The 17,239-nt window shown below is 38.4% G+C and overlaps 1 protein-coding gene across 1 annotated transcript in view; it reads left to right on the top strand.

The window, feature by feature from the left end:
- PCSK5 (proprotein convertase subtilisin/kexin type 5) overlaps nt 1–15,996 on the top strand; it is a 227,494-nt gene extending 211,498 nt beyond the window's left edge. Inside the window, exons 28-37 of the mRNA XM_066568788.1 lie at nt 2,685–2,768; nt 3,264–3,459; nt 5,704–5,921; nt 7,503–7,739; nt 8,212–8,442; nt 9,993–10,170; nt 11,161–11,378; nt 13,372–13,487; nt 14,825–15,011; nt 15,593–15,996. Of these exons, the coding sequence (XP_066424885.1) occupies nt 2,685–2,768; nt 3,264–3,459; nt 5,704–5,921; nt 7,503–7,739; nt 8,212–8,442; nt 9,993–10,170; nt 11,161–11,378; nt 13,372–13,487; nt 14,825–15,011; nt 15,593–15,996 (2,069 nt within the window). The remainder of the gene's footprint in view (nt 1–2,684; nt 2,769–3,263; nt 3,460–5,703; nt 5,922–7,502; nt 7,740–8,211; nt 8,443–9,992; nt 10,171–11,160; nt 11,379–13,371; nt 13,488–14,824; nt 15,012–15,592) is intronic.
- Nucleotides 15,997–17,239: the final 1,243 nt, after the last annotated feature.

Below are 17,239 nucleotides of genomic sequence, written 5' to 3'. Positions count from 1 at the left end.
GATAGTGCCTGACTGAAAAAAATGTATTCAAAGTAGTCCACAGACAAGCTGTAAATCCCCACTAAAATGTTCTGCCAGCAGAGAACAGGATTCTTGTCCAGCAGGCATCACTGTGAGGGAGAAGACAGGTTCAGCCCCTTGGCTGATCCCAGCAGTTATGATGGACTCTTCCCTACCTTTTCCCCCATTCTCAACCTATTTTTGTACTATTTCTCTGTGTTTAGGTGCAGCTCGACTCTAGTCACGCATACTTTTGTTACTGATTGGTGTAAAGATCTCTCTTTTTTTTGCTTTCAAAGATAGAGCTGTATCTGGAGAAATTTTATATTGCGCCAGTTGCAAGGAAGAGTAACAACACAACAGGCTTTCATTATCCTGTAGAAGCAGTACTCACAAGTAGTCCTGGTAAAGAGTGACTAACCATGTCCTTACTGAACGACCTACTGTTAAACATCCAGGTTGTGATTGGCTGCAATTGTTACATTAAGACTCTTTTTTTACTTTAATGAGTTTTTGAGGCTTCTCAGCTAATGGTAGTGTCAGATGTGGTTGTTACATACTGTTATAGACCAATCCCAGTCACGCTGAATGTGGACCTAACTTCTCTCATTCGTATCTTTATTATTATTCTCTCTTCTTCCCCTGTGGTATGGTACACATATACACACTTTGTATATGGGTACCATATGTACACACACTGTGGTACACTTTTCATCTGCTTAGTATAATGCCCATCATTTCTCCTTATGGGAAAGGGCTTTATTTATATATTTATTTATATTTATGGGAAAGGGCTTTATTTAAGTTTCATGCTCTCTTCCCTTGTCTTTATACTTGAAGCATTTGCTTCCATGGTTTTCATTCAAAATTTCAGTATTCTAAACAATCTTACCATAACAGGCAGAACAAAAGAATTTTGTGATATGCTGCATTTGGTTAATCATTACTGTCATCAATCAACTTACAAAAATCATACATATTTAACTGGCAGGATGAGCTGGGTATGCTAAATGAGGTGCACAGCTCAACCTGCAAGTAACTTTTGGTTTTGTCTTTATTTTCTATTTTCAGCAAAATCACGAAGCTTCTATGTGTTGTCTGTTTGTCCATAATTATTTTTTCATTAGACCTACATTTAGCCATTGTTGTAATTTGCTGGTATCAAAATACAGAGCTGTATGCTGGGTATATGGTCACATTGCACGGCAGAGTTTTTTCTGTTAGGTATGATGCTCCAATGTCCTTGTCATTTTTTAGCTGATGGTTCTGCAAAGAGTAATCAAAATTTGCTTTTCCACAGTCATAAGAACTCCACTTGACACTCATTGGGCCCCCTTTTGGAGGGAAACAGCAGGCAGAAGTAAGTTTGGGGAGAACTATTTAATAGGCATTATTCTCAAACCTTGATAAGTAAGAGAGATAGGCAATCACCAACTGTATGAATTTTAATTTGGGCAAGTGCTGGATTCAGCACCGTGGGACAGTGCAACCCCAGCTTCTTAAACAGACTACAGAACAAGAGGCTGAAGAGAAGTGCTGTGGAAAGCGACCTGGGTGCTCTGATCGATGGCAAGTTGAATGTGAGTGAACAGTGAGCCCTGGCAGCCAGGAGGGCCAAGTGTGTGCTGGGATGCTTTAAGCACAGCACTGACAACTGGTCAAAAAGGGGATTGTCCTGCTCTTCCCCACACTGATGCAGACTCAGTTTGAGGACTGTGTGCAGATTTGGGCACCACAATATGAAAAAGACAATAACTATTAGAGAACATCCAAAGGTGGGCCATGAGGATGGTGAAGGGTCTGGAAGGAAAGCTTCACAGGAAGAGACTGATTTCATCTGGGTTTGCTCGGCTTAAAGTAGAGGAGACTTCATTGTGGTTTTCATATTCTCACAAGGAAAAGTGGAGCAGCAGGTATGGAACTCTTCAGTCTTGTGACTAGTGACAGGACACAAGAAAAAGGCATGAAGCTTAGTCAGGGTGGGTTTACACTGGACACCAGGAAATGTTTTTTACCCAGAGGGCGATTGAGTACTGGAACATGCTCTCCAGGGAAATGGACACAGCACCAAGTCTGACAAAGTTCAAGAAACATTTGAAAAACACTCTCAGTGGATGGGGTGCCCTGCACAGGGCCAGGAGTTGGATATTGATGATTCTGATGGTCCCTTCCAAAGCAACATATTCTATGATTATATGACTTCTGTCTCCTTCTGACTCAGAATTTTCAGGTTACAGGGTAATGGTGGTCTACAACAATTTCGTTCAAAATGTCCAAGAAGTACATCATTAAACCAAGTCCCCAAATGTACATACTTTCTAGATCTTTCTGTTTGCAATCTATTAGTATAACATATCCATATTTGGGTTTGGAGCACTACATTGAAATTAAGATTATTGGGATAATTATTAACAACATTACTATTATTATTCTCATTTGTGATGAGCAGTCCATAGTGAACATGAGAAAAACATTCATATTTTCCTTTAATACAACCTGTAACTTATCATTTAGAAGAGAGGAGTCAATTATTAAGTTCTTCAACTTTGTGAACTCCACAAATTCACAAAGGTGCATTTTCAAAACACTTTAGGAAAAGCCATACAAAGTGTCCCTTCTAAAGGGAGGAGAAATTAAGAAAACCAGATGGTAAAAAAAAAGAACTTTTTTCCCTTTCATCCCAGATGGAAATAGAAAATTGCTGTCCTGTAACTCTTCGTGTATGACGTGTGAGAAATCTGCTGATGTGTGTACTTCATGTCCAGAAGGTAACATTTCAGCTTCCTTGGATAAGTTTGCAAGTGACTATAGTATTTCATATCCTACATGCTTCCAGAGAAAGTTTTTGTCAGTGGTCACTACAAAGTCCCTTAACAGCTTAAGAGGCAATCAGCCAATGAACAATTGAATTCAGGCAACAGGGCCTGAATTTTGACCCTTAGCAATATGGGTCAAAATATTGTTGGTATTCCTTTTCTTTCCTTTCAATTAAAATTTGTCAGCTATCATGCAGGAATTACTGAATAGGGATTTCTTCAGTGAGACATCCTAGATAATCCTGATGATTCCTTCTGTCAATGTCAGTGAGGTCTGAGCAAAATATTTTGGGAAATATCTTAAGAAAGCATGTTTTATTCATGCTTTTAAGAATCAAAGTTGAATTTTGAGAAGTTGAAAGCTTTTTTTGTAGCCATCCAAGGCAGAAATCTTTTAAATGTATGTCTAATTGATGTCTTTACCCCCCTGGGTTGCTCTTCTGCCAGGAAAATTTCTTATCCATGATACCTGTGTTTCTCTGTGCCCTCCAAAATATTTTGGCAACATTGTAAGTGGAAAGTGTGAGAAGTGCGGGCATGACTGTGAGGTGTGCTCTGACCAGTGGCACTGTCAGAAGTGTCAGGATGAACAGAACCAGCTGCTCTTCCTCCACAAAGGCAGGTGTTTACAGGAGTGCCCTGAGTAAGTAACCCCTCTTATATTATCCCTGATTTTTTCTCTGTGTTCTCTTTAAAGTTCAGATCCATTATTAAACTTTCAAGGAAGAACGTTATGTAACACATGCTATCAGAAATTAAGGTAAATGTCATTTTCAGACTGCCTGAATAAACAGTATTTTCTTTTGATTAGAGAAAAAGTAAAAAAATCAAAAGTGAAGGTAAGACATTAAATCCTATGAAAGATGGAACAGCTCTCAAGGACTTTAATAGGAACATGGTACTTCATGGCAAATGATAATAAAAGTTGTAGACATCCTCCAGTTTGTTCCTTTCTCCAAGTATTACGGAGCAGAGATATAAACTCAGACAGTGAACATATTAGAGTCCTGATATGTAAATACAGTGCTTGATGATGTGTGTTTCTCTCTTTGGCTCATATTTATTTTTATATATTTTTAATGTGTAAAATTTAAAAATATTCCCACTTGACTGCGATGGATATTAGATCAGGCACATGAGAAGTTCAGGTACTCTTTTTTCTTTTTTTTTTTTTTTTTTTAATCAGCATTCATCTTATATATATATATATATAAAACTAATGCTATGCAGAAAAAAAAGTCTTGCTTGGTTAACCCTTTTTCTTCAAAAAATTGTGAAGCTCCCACTTTTCCTGCAGTCTCTTCCACTGCCTTCCTGGTAATTCTGTTGAATAAGTCAATGAGGGCCAGTGGAACAGGTTTTCTTAATGAAAAGTCACAGTGAATGCAAGATAATTGCAATGAAGCCAACTCTAGTTCAGAAGCAATTTTTAATATTAGAAACTGAGGCATACAACCATTTTGTTGTATGTGGGGCATCAACCATTTTTGATGTGTTTTGACATCAATATGGCTCTTGTCAGTACTAGTTTCCCAGTTATCCCACCTAGAGTCAGCATAACAAAATTAAAACTTTATATACCAGTAGTCATTTCAGTTTATCCCCCCTTTTTTTCCCTAATTCAAGACTGTAAATAATAGCTTCCCAGCAACGAGCAAAATTCACAGGGTTTAAACTCCATTTTCTGACTCTGAGGTAAAGTTCTTGAGACACAAGTACTCTCCACTAGAGCAAAAAATGAGACTATTTATTAAGGGGGTTGGCTTGGGTTTGGGGACATGTTTTTAAGGGATAAAAAAGGGACAAAAAGATTTTACTTACTGCACAATTTATTTCTGACAGAGGAATTTTGAAAGACTGGGCTAACCGGGTACTCAACATTGGAACAAGAAAAGAGGACAGGACTGTGAGAGGTAGTTACAGGATCTTAAAAAAAAGTTGGAGGATAAAAAATACGGGAATAGGTGGCAGGCATGGCTCCTCCTATCTTTTCTCTAACCTTGCTTCTAATGCATCTCCCCAGACTTTCTTTGGAAAAATCATGTCAAAGAACAGAAGGAGAAGCATCCTTCTATAAAGAGTAACAAATTTGTTAATATAAAGTATATATTGTGGAAATAATTTCTGTCTCAACTTCTTTAGTTTTCATCAATGGCTCTGTGGATTAGCAACCATCTCAAAATGTCGATTTACCCATCCTTTAACCTTGCAACAATTTGATTCTGAGAGTGTAGACAGATTGAATTCAACATCTCTTCTATGCATCTTTACCTGAAGCAGGGGCACAGATTTTTTTCTGTATTTATGACTAGTACTCCCAGCAGTGGCTCTCCACATTTGCTCTCACACCACAGATACCAGCAAAATGTACTCCCGCTTTGCCATCTCTAGCCTGCTGTCACTAAGGCAAGGTGTTATGTCAATATCCTGCTTTTTTTTGTTATTTTCAATCCCTGCCCTCATTTTTCCTACCTTTCACATTTCCAGAGTTATCTCTTCTCTTTCTCCTCTCTAGAGCCACCGAGGTTACCCTTCTCTTTCTTTCCTTGATATCAGTATTGCAGGTCAGCTGCACAAGACTAGAGACTGCATGTTTTCCCAAATGTTATATATCTTTCTATCCCATGTAAGGGGGAAATAAAGACATAAATTTCAACATCACTTAGACAGCAGGTACAAGAAGAAAGGAAAGCCTTCACATAGCACTAACCATGTATATTTTCTGCTTTCAGACACAGGGGAAGTTAAGCGGAAGATGGGAAAAAAATTGTGTTAGAAACCTGTTCAATCTAGTGAAGTGTATGTGCTGTGAGAGTCTCATTTAGAGTTGTAATTCTCATAGCCTGGAGTGACCAACTGTTTGCTTTATGTTTTTTTCATTCCATAGGGGATATTTTAATGATTCTGAGACTTGCAAGGAATGCAGTGGATCCTGTAAGACATGCATGGGAAGTGCCACCCAATGCCTGTCCTGTAAAAGTCCTTTGCTTCTGGAGCACTGGGAATGTAAATCTGCTTGTTCAGAGAAGCATATTGCCTCTGAAGGAATCTGCAAACATTGCCCTGAAATGTGTCAGGAATGTATTCACAATGAAATATGCACAGGTAATAACCTCTCATTGGCGTTATTATAAAGCAGAGCAATAGGGCTCAGGAGCTCAGTCCCTGAGTAGGGACTGGGTACCCAAAGCTGGCTCACTCATGCCAAAGCCGTGGGGCTACCATCTAGCAAGCATGGTGATTATCAGCTCTATAGGGATTGCAAGCTCTTAGGGTTTCAGCTTTGCTTGCTAGGTAGTGGTGCCCTGGGCTTGAGGCTGCAGCAGACGGAGAGAGAGGAGAAGGAGAAGGCGCAGGCTGTTCCTCGGAGATGGCTTTATTTGGGGAGGTCCGTGAAGGGTCTCTGCTCTTCTTCTTTCTCAACTAATGGGGTACAGTATGCTTCTTTTATAGGGTTGGAAAGGATCCAAGCTTGACCAATGGTAAGGGGTTAACATGACATTGCCTTATAGGGTTACAGAGATAGGTTAAGGGCGGAGGACAGGGAAACAGGAATTTTCTTTTGCTGTTTCAGCATTTCTATTGTTCATATTCTCCATGGTGCTTTTCCTAAATCTATGGGGTTTACTACACACAGGTATTACAAAGAACTGCTGTTGTGTAGAATAAAATCCACCTGGATCTGTCTGAATAGAGACTGGCAGAAAACCAAATGCGAATTCAGTAATGGGCAAAAAAAAAAAAAAGTGATGTGCGTATCATTGTTAATCTCTAGAATAGATTATGATGAGACTAAATGTACAGTAATGATCTGTAAAGATTTCACATTGCTTTGCCTGGTCCTGTGGTTCTTCAGAGACTCCTGCTAGTTTGATTTTATTTTTGATCTAATGTATCCAATGTTAAAAACTTGGATATGTGCCCCAATGTGAAATACAGAATGTTTCTTTCCTAGCATAGTTGAACTTCACACCTCTTTACCATTTTTGCAAATGACCACTCCTGTTAGAGAAAGAAACCCCTGGAAAGAAAGGTATTAGAAAAGTCTTTGGTACTCAGATGAGGCTAACTGCAACCCCCCCTCCAAAATTCCCCCTCACCCCACCCCCCCCCCCAAAATATTAAGGATGGTTAATTTGAGCAAGCCATTCTAGAAACATAAACATGGATGAAATAAAAAAACAACAATCAACAAACCAAACCATAAACAAACATGTTAAACCAAATACTCACAATAAAAAAGCAACTTATTCACAGCTCTAGGCAAAGACAACCCTTTAGGTCAATACAGTCTAGGTAAACCCATATTTCAATAATAAACTAAACAAAATTTCAGATATGTACATTCGTGATTTTGCAGGAAGTTCATAATGCAGAAAAATGTCAGAAAAAGGCCATCTACATATTAGTGTGAAATGGTTTGGTTTATATCACCAAAGCTGAGCAAATGACTTTTTTCAGAGTTTCTTGCTGTAACGCAGAAGATACCATTTGAGGGTTGGGCCAATATAGGTCTTTTGGAGGAGAAAGATTTAAAAAAGGAAGTCCTACCTTCTCAAGGTGTTCTGATGACTTCTGTCATGACATACAATCCAGAATGTAATGTTTCCTAGGACCTACCTTCTCTTGCACTTAGGTCAGCATTTGCTGCCCACTTGCTTACCGATGTTCTGCTGTTCCCTGCAGAGTGTATGGACGAGTTTTTCCTGCACGACGGGAAGTGTGTACGGGAATGCCCTTCACGCTTCTACCCTGAAGACAAGCACTGCTTTCCCTGCCATGCCGACTGCAAGGACTGCAACGGGCCAGATTCTGATGACTGCACAGCATGCACTTTCAACTTATTTGTCCTCTACAATGGCATGTGTTTTAAAGAGTGCCCTGAGGGGAGTTACTATGAAGAAGCCTCCAAAGACTGCCAAGGTTGGCAACTGTTGTTTTCCCCAGAAGAGTACTGAGATACAAGTGGGTCTATTTAAGGGTCATCCCCTAAGGGCCTGCATGTGACAGCTAATGTTGTTACCAGTGTCTTGGAGTTGAAGAGGACAGCTAAGGCAGAAAAAGAATCTGGCTTACTGTAGATTAGCAAAATTTGAAGAAAGCGGAGAGGGAGGTAGTCAGGATACTTATGTTTATTATTCAAGGCAACCATTGTGGTAAAATGCTGAGAATGGCTACAGAATCGCTGAGAATTGCTGGAGACGCTATTCACTGTTGCAGTGAAAAGCAGTGTTGATGCAAAAGCAAACCTAAGGAACTCCTTGCATAAGATTGAAAATTACTTCCCACAGGCTTTCACCCTGAGATTACAGCTGTTCCTTCAAAAATTAAAGCTGTAATAACACTCTGAGACAAATTCAGAAAAGGTGAAATTCCTACTGTTTGTCCTTTTCAGCATGCAACAGGACATGCCAGACTTGTTCTTCTTCCACCACCTGCCTAACTTGCAGAAATGGGTGGATATTGAACCATGATGGGCACTGTATGTTATCTGGATACTGTCCTCCCACTGAGTACTACCTTGAGGAGACTCAGACCTGCAAATCCTGCCACAAGAAATGCTTCCACTGCTCAGGACCTACTGAACACCAGTGTCTTAGCTGTGTAAATAACCGATATCTTCTCAGTAAGTATCTCTCTACTGCCTCTAGATTTCATTCTACACAGAAAGCATGGAATAGACACGTTTTTGTCATATTTGCAAAGAATTTGGGCTGCATCAACCAATCTAAATACTGTAAGGAGGACAGGACAAGTCGTTAAATTGTGCAGAGATAATTTCTTCAGCAGGGCTATGTGGAAACTTTGTGAGGAAGGGCTTGCCGGGGCTCACAGGACTAATGCAGGATTTCTAAATAGCAACAAACACCACCACTGAACAAAACGTGGATGTTTCACTTAGTTGGTATGTACTCTTCTATTGTTTCCTACAAAGACTTTAAAAGAGAGCTATCCTTAGGTTTGTTGTTGTTGTTGCTGCTGTTAATGTATCTATAAAATGTGCACATTTTCATGTTGGCCTCTTTAATCCCTGCAGCAATCTGATGAGCAAAGGAATACTTAAACAACTTTTAAAAGGGATCATTAAGACAGCATCTAATGGGTGGCTAAGGTGCAAAATTTCTTTCCTAACTTGGGAGCAGAGAGTAGGTTTAAGACTATACAGTCTCAGAAACAAACAGGAAAAAAATTATAAAATCCCCATAATAAAACATTTCTTCTCTACATATTCTTCTAAAAGCAAACAAAAATTTTAGAAAATCATTGGGAGAAAAAAATATTAAATAATTCTTCATGCAGGAAAGAGCTAAAAACTAGTGTAAATTAAAAGTGAACCTAAGCTTTTTTAGTCTAATTCTAAAGCATTATTTTACATTCCTGTATTTCTGAGACCTTGCATCAGACTTACCTTTTTTATCAACACACTCAGCTGTTTTGCACCATTACAAATGGTAAAGTTGATGGACAAATGCAGATAAAGATATTGGAACTGAGAATAAAATGAAAAAACTCTGAACCTGAAAGTTCCTTTGCCCAATTGCAACCCAAGCAGCAAAATTATCAAGACAAATATGTAACAAGCACAAGCAGCTTGTAATCTACTACTTTATTAGGTTTATGCACTTGCAGCTAATTCCAACACTACTAACTTCTCATTCAGGATTCCTACTACGACTGAAAAAAGTGGGGCTTATCTGGCTTTGCAGCATTAAAGACATTTAATTCGATAACATAATGTAGAAGTCACAGACAAGGGTAAAGATCAGTAAACAAATATCATTAAATCTCAAATTTACCATCAGATTCATCATCTACACAGAATGAAATTAGATTGATGCTTAAAGTGAAATCTATGGAAAACAGCAATGCAGATAAAAACCTGCCTTACTACTTTTGATTATATGAAGGAAATCACATCTGCTGTTCATTATTATGCTACTTTATTTTTCACAAAGATAAAAACGTGCCTGTCTTGAAGAGCTTGCTAATATGCATAAAACACAGAAATGAGGACTAATGAATTTACAAGAATCAAAAAGTAATTACTGTTCCCCAACAGTACATTATCTATCAGCACCTCGGGCTGATAGAGTTTCCTCTAGCACAGCTGCATGAGATATTTTATAGTAGTAAATACTGAATATGATGTGCTACTTTGCATTGTTGTCTCTGCAGACAGAACCTGTGTTGAAACATGCCCAAATGGATATTACGCTGACAGCACCGAGAGGCAATGTTCTGCATGCCACAGCACCTGTGACACTTGCACTGGAAAACACAGCTCACAGTGCCTTTCCTGCAAACTGGGTTGGTACAGACAAGGAAAAGGATGTGTAACCCATTGTCCAGCAGGGTAAGGCCCAAGATCTTGCGCTAAGAGCTGCATCACAGAGAGAGCTTTGAGAAATTAGATCACTGCAGCATTCCATGTCAGTCTGAAATAGAACTGAGTTTTGTTTTCAGGAGAAAATTTCTTGTATTATCACAGTAATCTAATGGTGGAAAACCTCACTTCCCTGTAGAAAACTTAAAAAAAAAAACTTAAAAAATTGGTGCCCAGATGGGAACTGCTTAGATGTGGTGTGGACATGCTCAGAATATGCTCTTGGCTATTTCTGTACAGAACAGTGTGAACCAGAACAAGTATACTAAGTAATAGGTCAGTCAGACTGAGCACAGGCAGAAGAGCCTCCAAGTACAGGGAGAAGAGCCTCCAAGCACAACTCTGGCCTCCACTTAAGGAGGAGAAGTTTGGATAAGTTTATATTTTTTTTTTGCGTTGAGTTAATGCTTACAGCGGGTGATAACAAAAACCATTAAAACATCTTTGAACTGAGCACTCATAATTCTAGAGAGAAGCTTTATAATTAATCCATTTAAGTTCAAAATGTGAATTCAGTGTTTTGGGAAATTCAGTTTTGAGAAATTCAAATTTAGAATGTTTTAACCTATGATTTCTCTTTCAGGTCCATTTAAATTAAAACTAGAGTTCAATGGATCACACTGGCTGTCCCTCCCATTAAACTGGAAAACTCTAATGACCATATCTCAGCAAAATCACACACACCTTCCCTACTTCAATACTTTATATCTCAATTCAACTCAGATTTTAGAAATTTTTGCTGTAAAAACTATACAGAGTCGTGCTTTGTCGCTGAATTCCAATGGCCAAAGGGAATGAAATTAATTCTATTTCCACTGAGTTTACAAACACCTGTGTTCATTTTAGTATGATTTTTATACATGGATGTAATCACGATAAAAAGCTAAGGATTAAACAAATGTTGGTTTTCCTATCACAGCTGGCCTTTATGCAAAGCTACGCCTATCTGATCTATCTCAGGTATTTCGCACAAAATTCCACTGGATCATGTGAGAGATGCCACAAGAGTTGTAAGGAGTGTATGGGGCCTCGAGCCACAGACTGTCTTTCCTGTAATACGTATTTCTACCTGCTGCACTCCACGAACGAATGTGTTAGCTCTTGTCCTCAGTACTACTACGAAAACAAGGACAACAACGTCTGTGAGAGATGCCACTCTTCCTGTTTAACTTGTGACGGTAAAAGTATATGTTCTGCTTTGAGCAAAAAAAGGGGTCATCAAAAAACCTGGAATCTCAGTTCCATGATCTGGGAACACTTCACAAAGACACTAACCACATACAGTGCTACCAATCTGTCCATGACTCTGGGTGTCCATCACCCACAGTAGGTGATGTAGACCTCTCCCAGGGGCTGCTGAGCTTTTCCTGTCTCTTGGTGACTTGTTGCAGTCCTGCTCCATTGATTTATTTCTACTGCATTGATAACTGAGGTGAAACCAAGTATATGAATTCCTGACAAGATTTCTTCAGAACTGCTTCCAGCAGAGAGCACCAATAGAGAGACAGCCACTTAACAGGGAGGGCTAGGACCAAGTCACATGTTGCTAAGTCAGTGAATGGACAAAAATGGAGAACAGTAATGAATTTACCATCAGCCAGGCCTCTCATAAAAATGCTCATCATAAAAAATTGGGCTTACAGAGATGGACCCCATTTTTCACATGAAAATCAAGAATGACTGAAAAATATCTCACTCCTTGAGCTGCCCTACTGTCTGTTACTCTTTCACTCCGTGAAAGCCAAGGAACTTAATTCCAACTACACATCTTTACAGCCTACAATGGGAAGAGTAAAGACCCATAAAGCACATCTCTAGATTGAAAGGAAAACGGAAATCAAAAGCACAGTGATGTTTGATGCTTTTAATATAGTTATGTATTTCACAAGGTTAATTTTCAGAGACTGTCTATTTGGCTCTGTGAGACAGTGGTTTTAGTTTCTCAATTTTCCTAATTAAACCACTTCTGAAACAAAAAGCATTAATCCTCTTGGACCCATTTGGTGTCCTTTTTTACCTGAACAACACAAGATTATAGCTAATGGGTTCCATGCTGCAGCTTAGAAGACCATGCATTGTAACACACAAACTATTTTGGATAGTGGATATACTGGATAGTACAGATAGCTAATTGCAACAAAATTATATATGAAGCACTTAGAATGAAGCCACATTCAAGAATGTTTACAACCTAACTGTGTAACAATATTATGAAAATTAGCAGAAATATGTTTGTTTTGATTTACAACAAAAAAAGATAGACATTTTAATTTACAGACCGCCTCCTTTGTTTTTCACATTATTTGGCATAAATACTACGGGACAGAATTTTTATCATCATTAAAAAGACAGAATTATATAACACAAGCCAATCTGAAATGCATCTGCATTGCTGATATATCAGCAAAGAGCATGGTGTCTGTCAAGAGCAGTAAGGAAAATCATGCATTGCACAGTAATTTAGGAAGTTCTCTGTGTTATAGAAGGTTACTTACTTCAGCAGTTTAATGTCTGCTAATGTCAGTTCCTTGCATTTTCATTTTCTTCCTTTCAGAAAATGGGAGAAAATGTCTGTGTGCAGGGAAATGGATGGATGCATCTTGATACTTAAGACAAACCCATCCCCTCAGTGTTTCACAGAAATACTGCATGCAGCATCTGTCTTTAAAAAGAGTCTCTGACACACAAGGTGCATATGGTCCTCTGGCTGTACCTAGTGAAAAATGGTTTATTTCTTATGCAACTAAATAAGTTATTCTTCTATTCAAATATAAACATCACTTAATTCATGGTTGTCTGAAAATAGTTAACAGGGCAAGTAAGTATGGATTTTGTGAAGGACAGAATTTGGAGAAGGTTCTCCACATTTTACTTCAGTGCTGTGATCTAATTTATTTTCCTGAATATGTCAGAGGTTCTCTGTACAACTGATTGTGAAATTATCTTTTCATGATTATCAAAACACATAAGAAATAAATTTTGTTTGCACACAAAACCCCAAGACTAGGCACAAGCTTTTTCTAATACCAGCCTCTTCATGTGGAAGTCCTCACTAATGATTGTTGCCGCTGACAAACATCCTTTTGCTTCACAGCAGTGGTCAATATAATTTTTAAAGGAAGTTAGCTGACATTTCCTGTTGTAATATTGTTGTTTTGTTTGCCTGTCTAGGGAAGGGAGCATTCAGCTGCACATCTTGTGTATGGAGCTACAGTTTGTTAAATGGAATGTGCAACTCAGACTGTTTCGTAGGTGAATACAAAGTCCAGGAGACTCCAGGACAAAAGGTAGCTACTTCAAGGATTTTTGTAAAAAATACAAACAGCACAATGGCTCTTCTGTGAGTTTTTAATGGTGCCTTTCTTTAAGTATGCTTACTTTTTTCCTCTTTTAGCAGGGGAAGCCTTGTTTCTCTTTCTGGGGTTTCCTTATAGTCAACAAAGATATCAAAACCACATGAACAAATCAGTTCCATTAATGATTCAGTGTTTTTTTCTTCCAATATAACAGATTTCCTCTTGGATTTCTGATGCCTTTTCTGTAAGAAATCCTTCTGCATTTTTGATTGACAGCTTTTCTGGCAGAAAGCTCCCATAGAAGGACAGGCTGAAATTAACACAGCTGTATATTTAATTGAATAGGATAAGGTTTGGGTCTGCACCATAAGCCTGGGCATTCCACCTTCCAGATTTCCACACCAATTGCCTTCTAAAGATATTTATTCAAGAATATAGCAGCAAGGCATGCCTGGGATGCTACAAACCCTGGAGTCTCTCTCTCCTATAATATCTTCTTGACAGTCCTACTTCATAGCATTCATCTGAGAAAACAGCCTTATTTGAGGCTGGGGACCACACAGGTGTGCAGGTCTTTGCAAGAGCTTTGACTCTAAGAAATTAAGAACAGCTATGATCCTGCAATCTTGCACAGGTTCTTCCATCCAGGATAAACAGCCTTGCAATCCTAACTGCAAAGGTGGTGAAAGTTTATTGGAGTCTCCAGATGTTCACAGTGAAGATGGCCAGGAACTGTGAGCATTGCAAATACAGAAACCCCTGACTTAAGAGCATTCTGCAAGGCAGGTGTGATCACAGTGACCACTGGTAGTCTCTGTAAACAGAGGTTCCCAGAAGCCTGGACTTTAGGAAGAGTATTTGAATCTAAGCTGTTTCCATAGGAAAAAAAGAGCCACATAATCTAAGAGTAATCGGTTTTGCTAAAAAATTTCCAACCACCTTTAATCCTTACTTCTGCTTCTTCCCTGGGTAAAGAGAAAATTCATACTCTCAGCTTTTCCCCAGAATATTTCATATTGCTTCTTCCACATCACTTACTTTTCTGGCGCAAAAAGCTTAAAAGAATGAGTAAATTTTAACATCCTGCCTAGCTAGGTGAGATCTCTAAGCTTTTACAACACTTTACATCCCACAAGCAGATCACTGAGAAATCAGAAAACAGGAAATTTTGAATTTGGTATTGTATCTTCACATTGACACCCAAGGTGCCTAGAGATGACAACCATGATGGTCAATGACATTCCACATTTTACTTCAGTACAGAACTGCCAGGTCAGGTACAAATCACACAAAATTAGAGGTGCATTGCTTGTGTTCTGTGTTTGAAGGAGAGCAAACCCAAGTGTGAGAGATGTGACAGCTCATGCATTGAGTGCAAGGGACCTGGTCCTCTCAACTGCACAGTCTGTCCAGCCAGCATGCAGCTCTTCCTGGAGGAAAGCCGCTGCCTGCCCTGCTGCAGCAACACTGACCCAGGAGAAACCCCAGAGTGCTGTGACTGCAGTGAAACACAAGGTAGGACCACGCTGAAAAGCAGGAATACTGCTAAGTGTTTTATGGTTGATTATGCTGACATTATGCTGCTTGAAAACTGGACTAGAGCAAAAATGTGCTATCGATAAACAGTGTGTTCCTACTGCTTCATCAAAAATAGGGAAGGTTTTACTCAAATAACAACCATTATGTCTGGTGCTGGAGATGGCAACTTCTCACACTCTCAACTACTATGTTAAATGGCCTGGCATTTCATAAACCGACTGGTTTATGAATTAGCTTACTTCAATGAAGAGACATCTGAATCTCATTGCATTTGTGCACCTGCTAGCTTTTCATTTGTGCACCTGCTAGCTTTTCAGCTTCTTTCTCATTATTTTAAATACAATAATGAAGAACAGATATCCCAACAACCTTATCGACATACTTGCTGCATAAGAACAACAAAAATATCATTGTGATACCAGAAAAGCTAGGTGTTTTGTTGACTGCTATCACTGCAGCAGACACACTGTACTAGACTTTTAAGACACACACACACACAAATGCAAGCTCATTTCACCCTTTTTTTGTTGTTCTTTTGTTTTTATTTGCTGTTGTAGATGACTGCGTATTACAGACAACTCTACCACCTGGGCAAAAAAGTAAAACTATTTTATTTGTTATCACTTGCATTTTGCTTCTGCTTGTCATTGGAGCCATTGTATTCATCTGGAAAAAGGCACGAACCAAAACCCAGCCTGTCAATAAAGGACGATATGAGAAGCTGACAAATCACTCCAAAACCTTTCCTTCCTCTGTGAGCAACTATCACAAGAATCCCAGCTACCATGAGGATCAAGTGATTGAATATAGAGACAGAGATTATGAAGATGATGACGACGAAGATGACATTGTATACATGGGCAAGGATGGCACAATTTATCACAAATTTAAATACGGACTTTTGGACGATGATGAGGAAGATGAGCTAGAATATGATGATGAAAGTTACTCATTTAGATAACTTTTTATTAGTTTACTAACAGTAAATTAGTCCTACTCTACTGTTTTTCCTATGAAATTATAGCTATCTAGTTAATATGCTCTGTTACTTGATAGCATCCTGACCTCCAATTTTTTTGCTAATAATTATTGTGAAACAAGAATAATTTCTAGAAATATTTCTAGAAATTCCTTTTGTCTAAATAAATCTTTTCTAGGCTTTTAAGTAGCACTCCAGATATAATCTGGTTAAGAGACCAAGTTTCTATGCATTTGTGTGGAGAACAATCCTTTCCCAATATGTATTTGTGTAACTAACACAAACTTTTCTTCAGACCTTTTTGAAGAACCCTGCCAATCACTACTAGAAATGTGATAAGCAAGATGGGTGCATCTACTTGATGAATGCCACTGGGAGAGGATGCTAGTAGTTCACTAATTTGTGATTAGAGTTACTCAGCAATTCATAATAGAAGAGGCAACTTGGAGGAATTTACTTAGATTTTCTTCATAATCACCTGGCATTCCCTGAACATAATCTTCATAATCTTTACAGCATAATTTCCTGTTAATTCATGTATCTATGACATAATATTTTAAGACTTAGGATTCTAACTACTTCTCATAACTATATCTTATTCACAGTTTGTATGAAATAGAAGAAAAATATTTTATATATCAGCCTCTGATCAATCTTTACTGCTGTGTTTGTCAAAAAATCTTGCATTTTACAGATGAATTTCTTGGTTTACAACAAAGGGCAATATTGTCTATAAGCATGGCACACACACACCAATTCTGCACCATGAGCAGGTGGTGTTTATACTGTAAATGGCTCAGGATGCTCAGATAATGGCAAAGGGGATATTTTCACTTTTCTGGTAATTTTTATTATTATTATTACATAAATAAAAATTTATAATTCTGAAGAAAAGAATGTCTGTTTGTTGTGAATAAATTCTTTAGCCATCTTATATATGCTGTTCCTCACTACATTTCATTAAATCTCAGAGTTTCTCTAGGTTTCCAGTAAGGAGCTGCTCTAAAAACAATAAGGGTATTCCCTTAGATTTAGATTTAGTGTTACATAGATTTAGTGTTTACAAGGAATTGTGTAAAAATACCAGCTTTCCATGGCTCAAAGCCTCAGTGAAATTTTCAGTATTACATAAGCCTAAAGACCTAAGGATAGTTCAATCTGTAAGATTAAAGATGTTTTATGGAGAAGTTTATTGCTTCCAATTTTAATTTTAACCTTCTAATTG

Source organism: Molothrus aeneus, chromosome Z (assembly GCF_037042795.1).
Source record: "Molothrus aeneus isolate 106 chromosome Z, BPBGC_Maene_1.0, whole genome shotgun sequence".
In the NCBI taxonomy this organism is placed as follows: domain Eukaryota; kingdom Metazoa; phylum Chordata; class Aves; order Passeriformes; family Icteridae; genus Molothrus; species Molothrus aeneus.
Note: the sequence above shows the minus strand (reverse complement) of the source record. Positions and strands in the feature narration are given on the sequence as shown.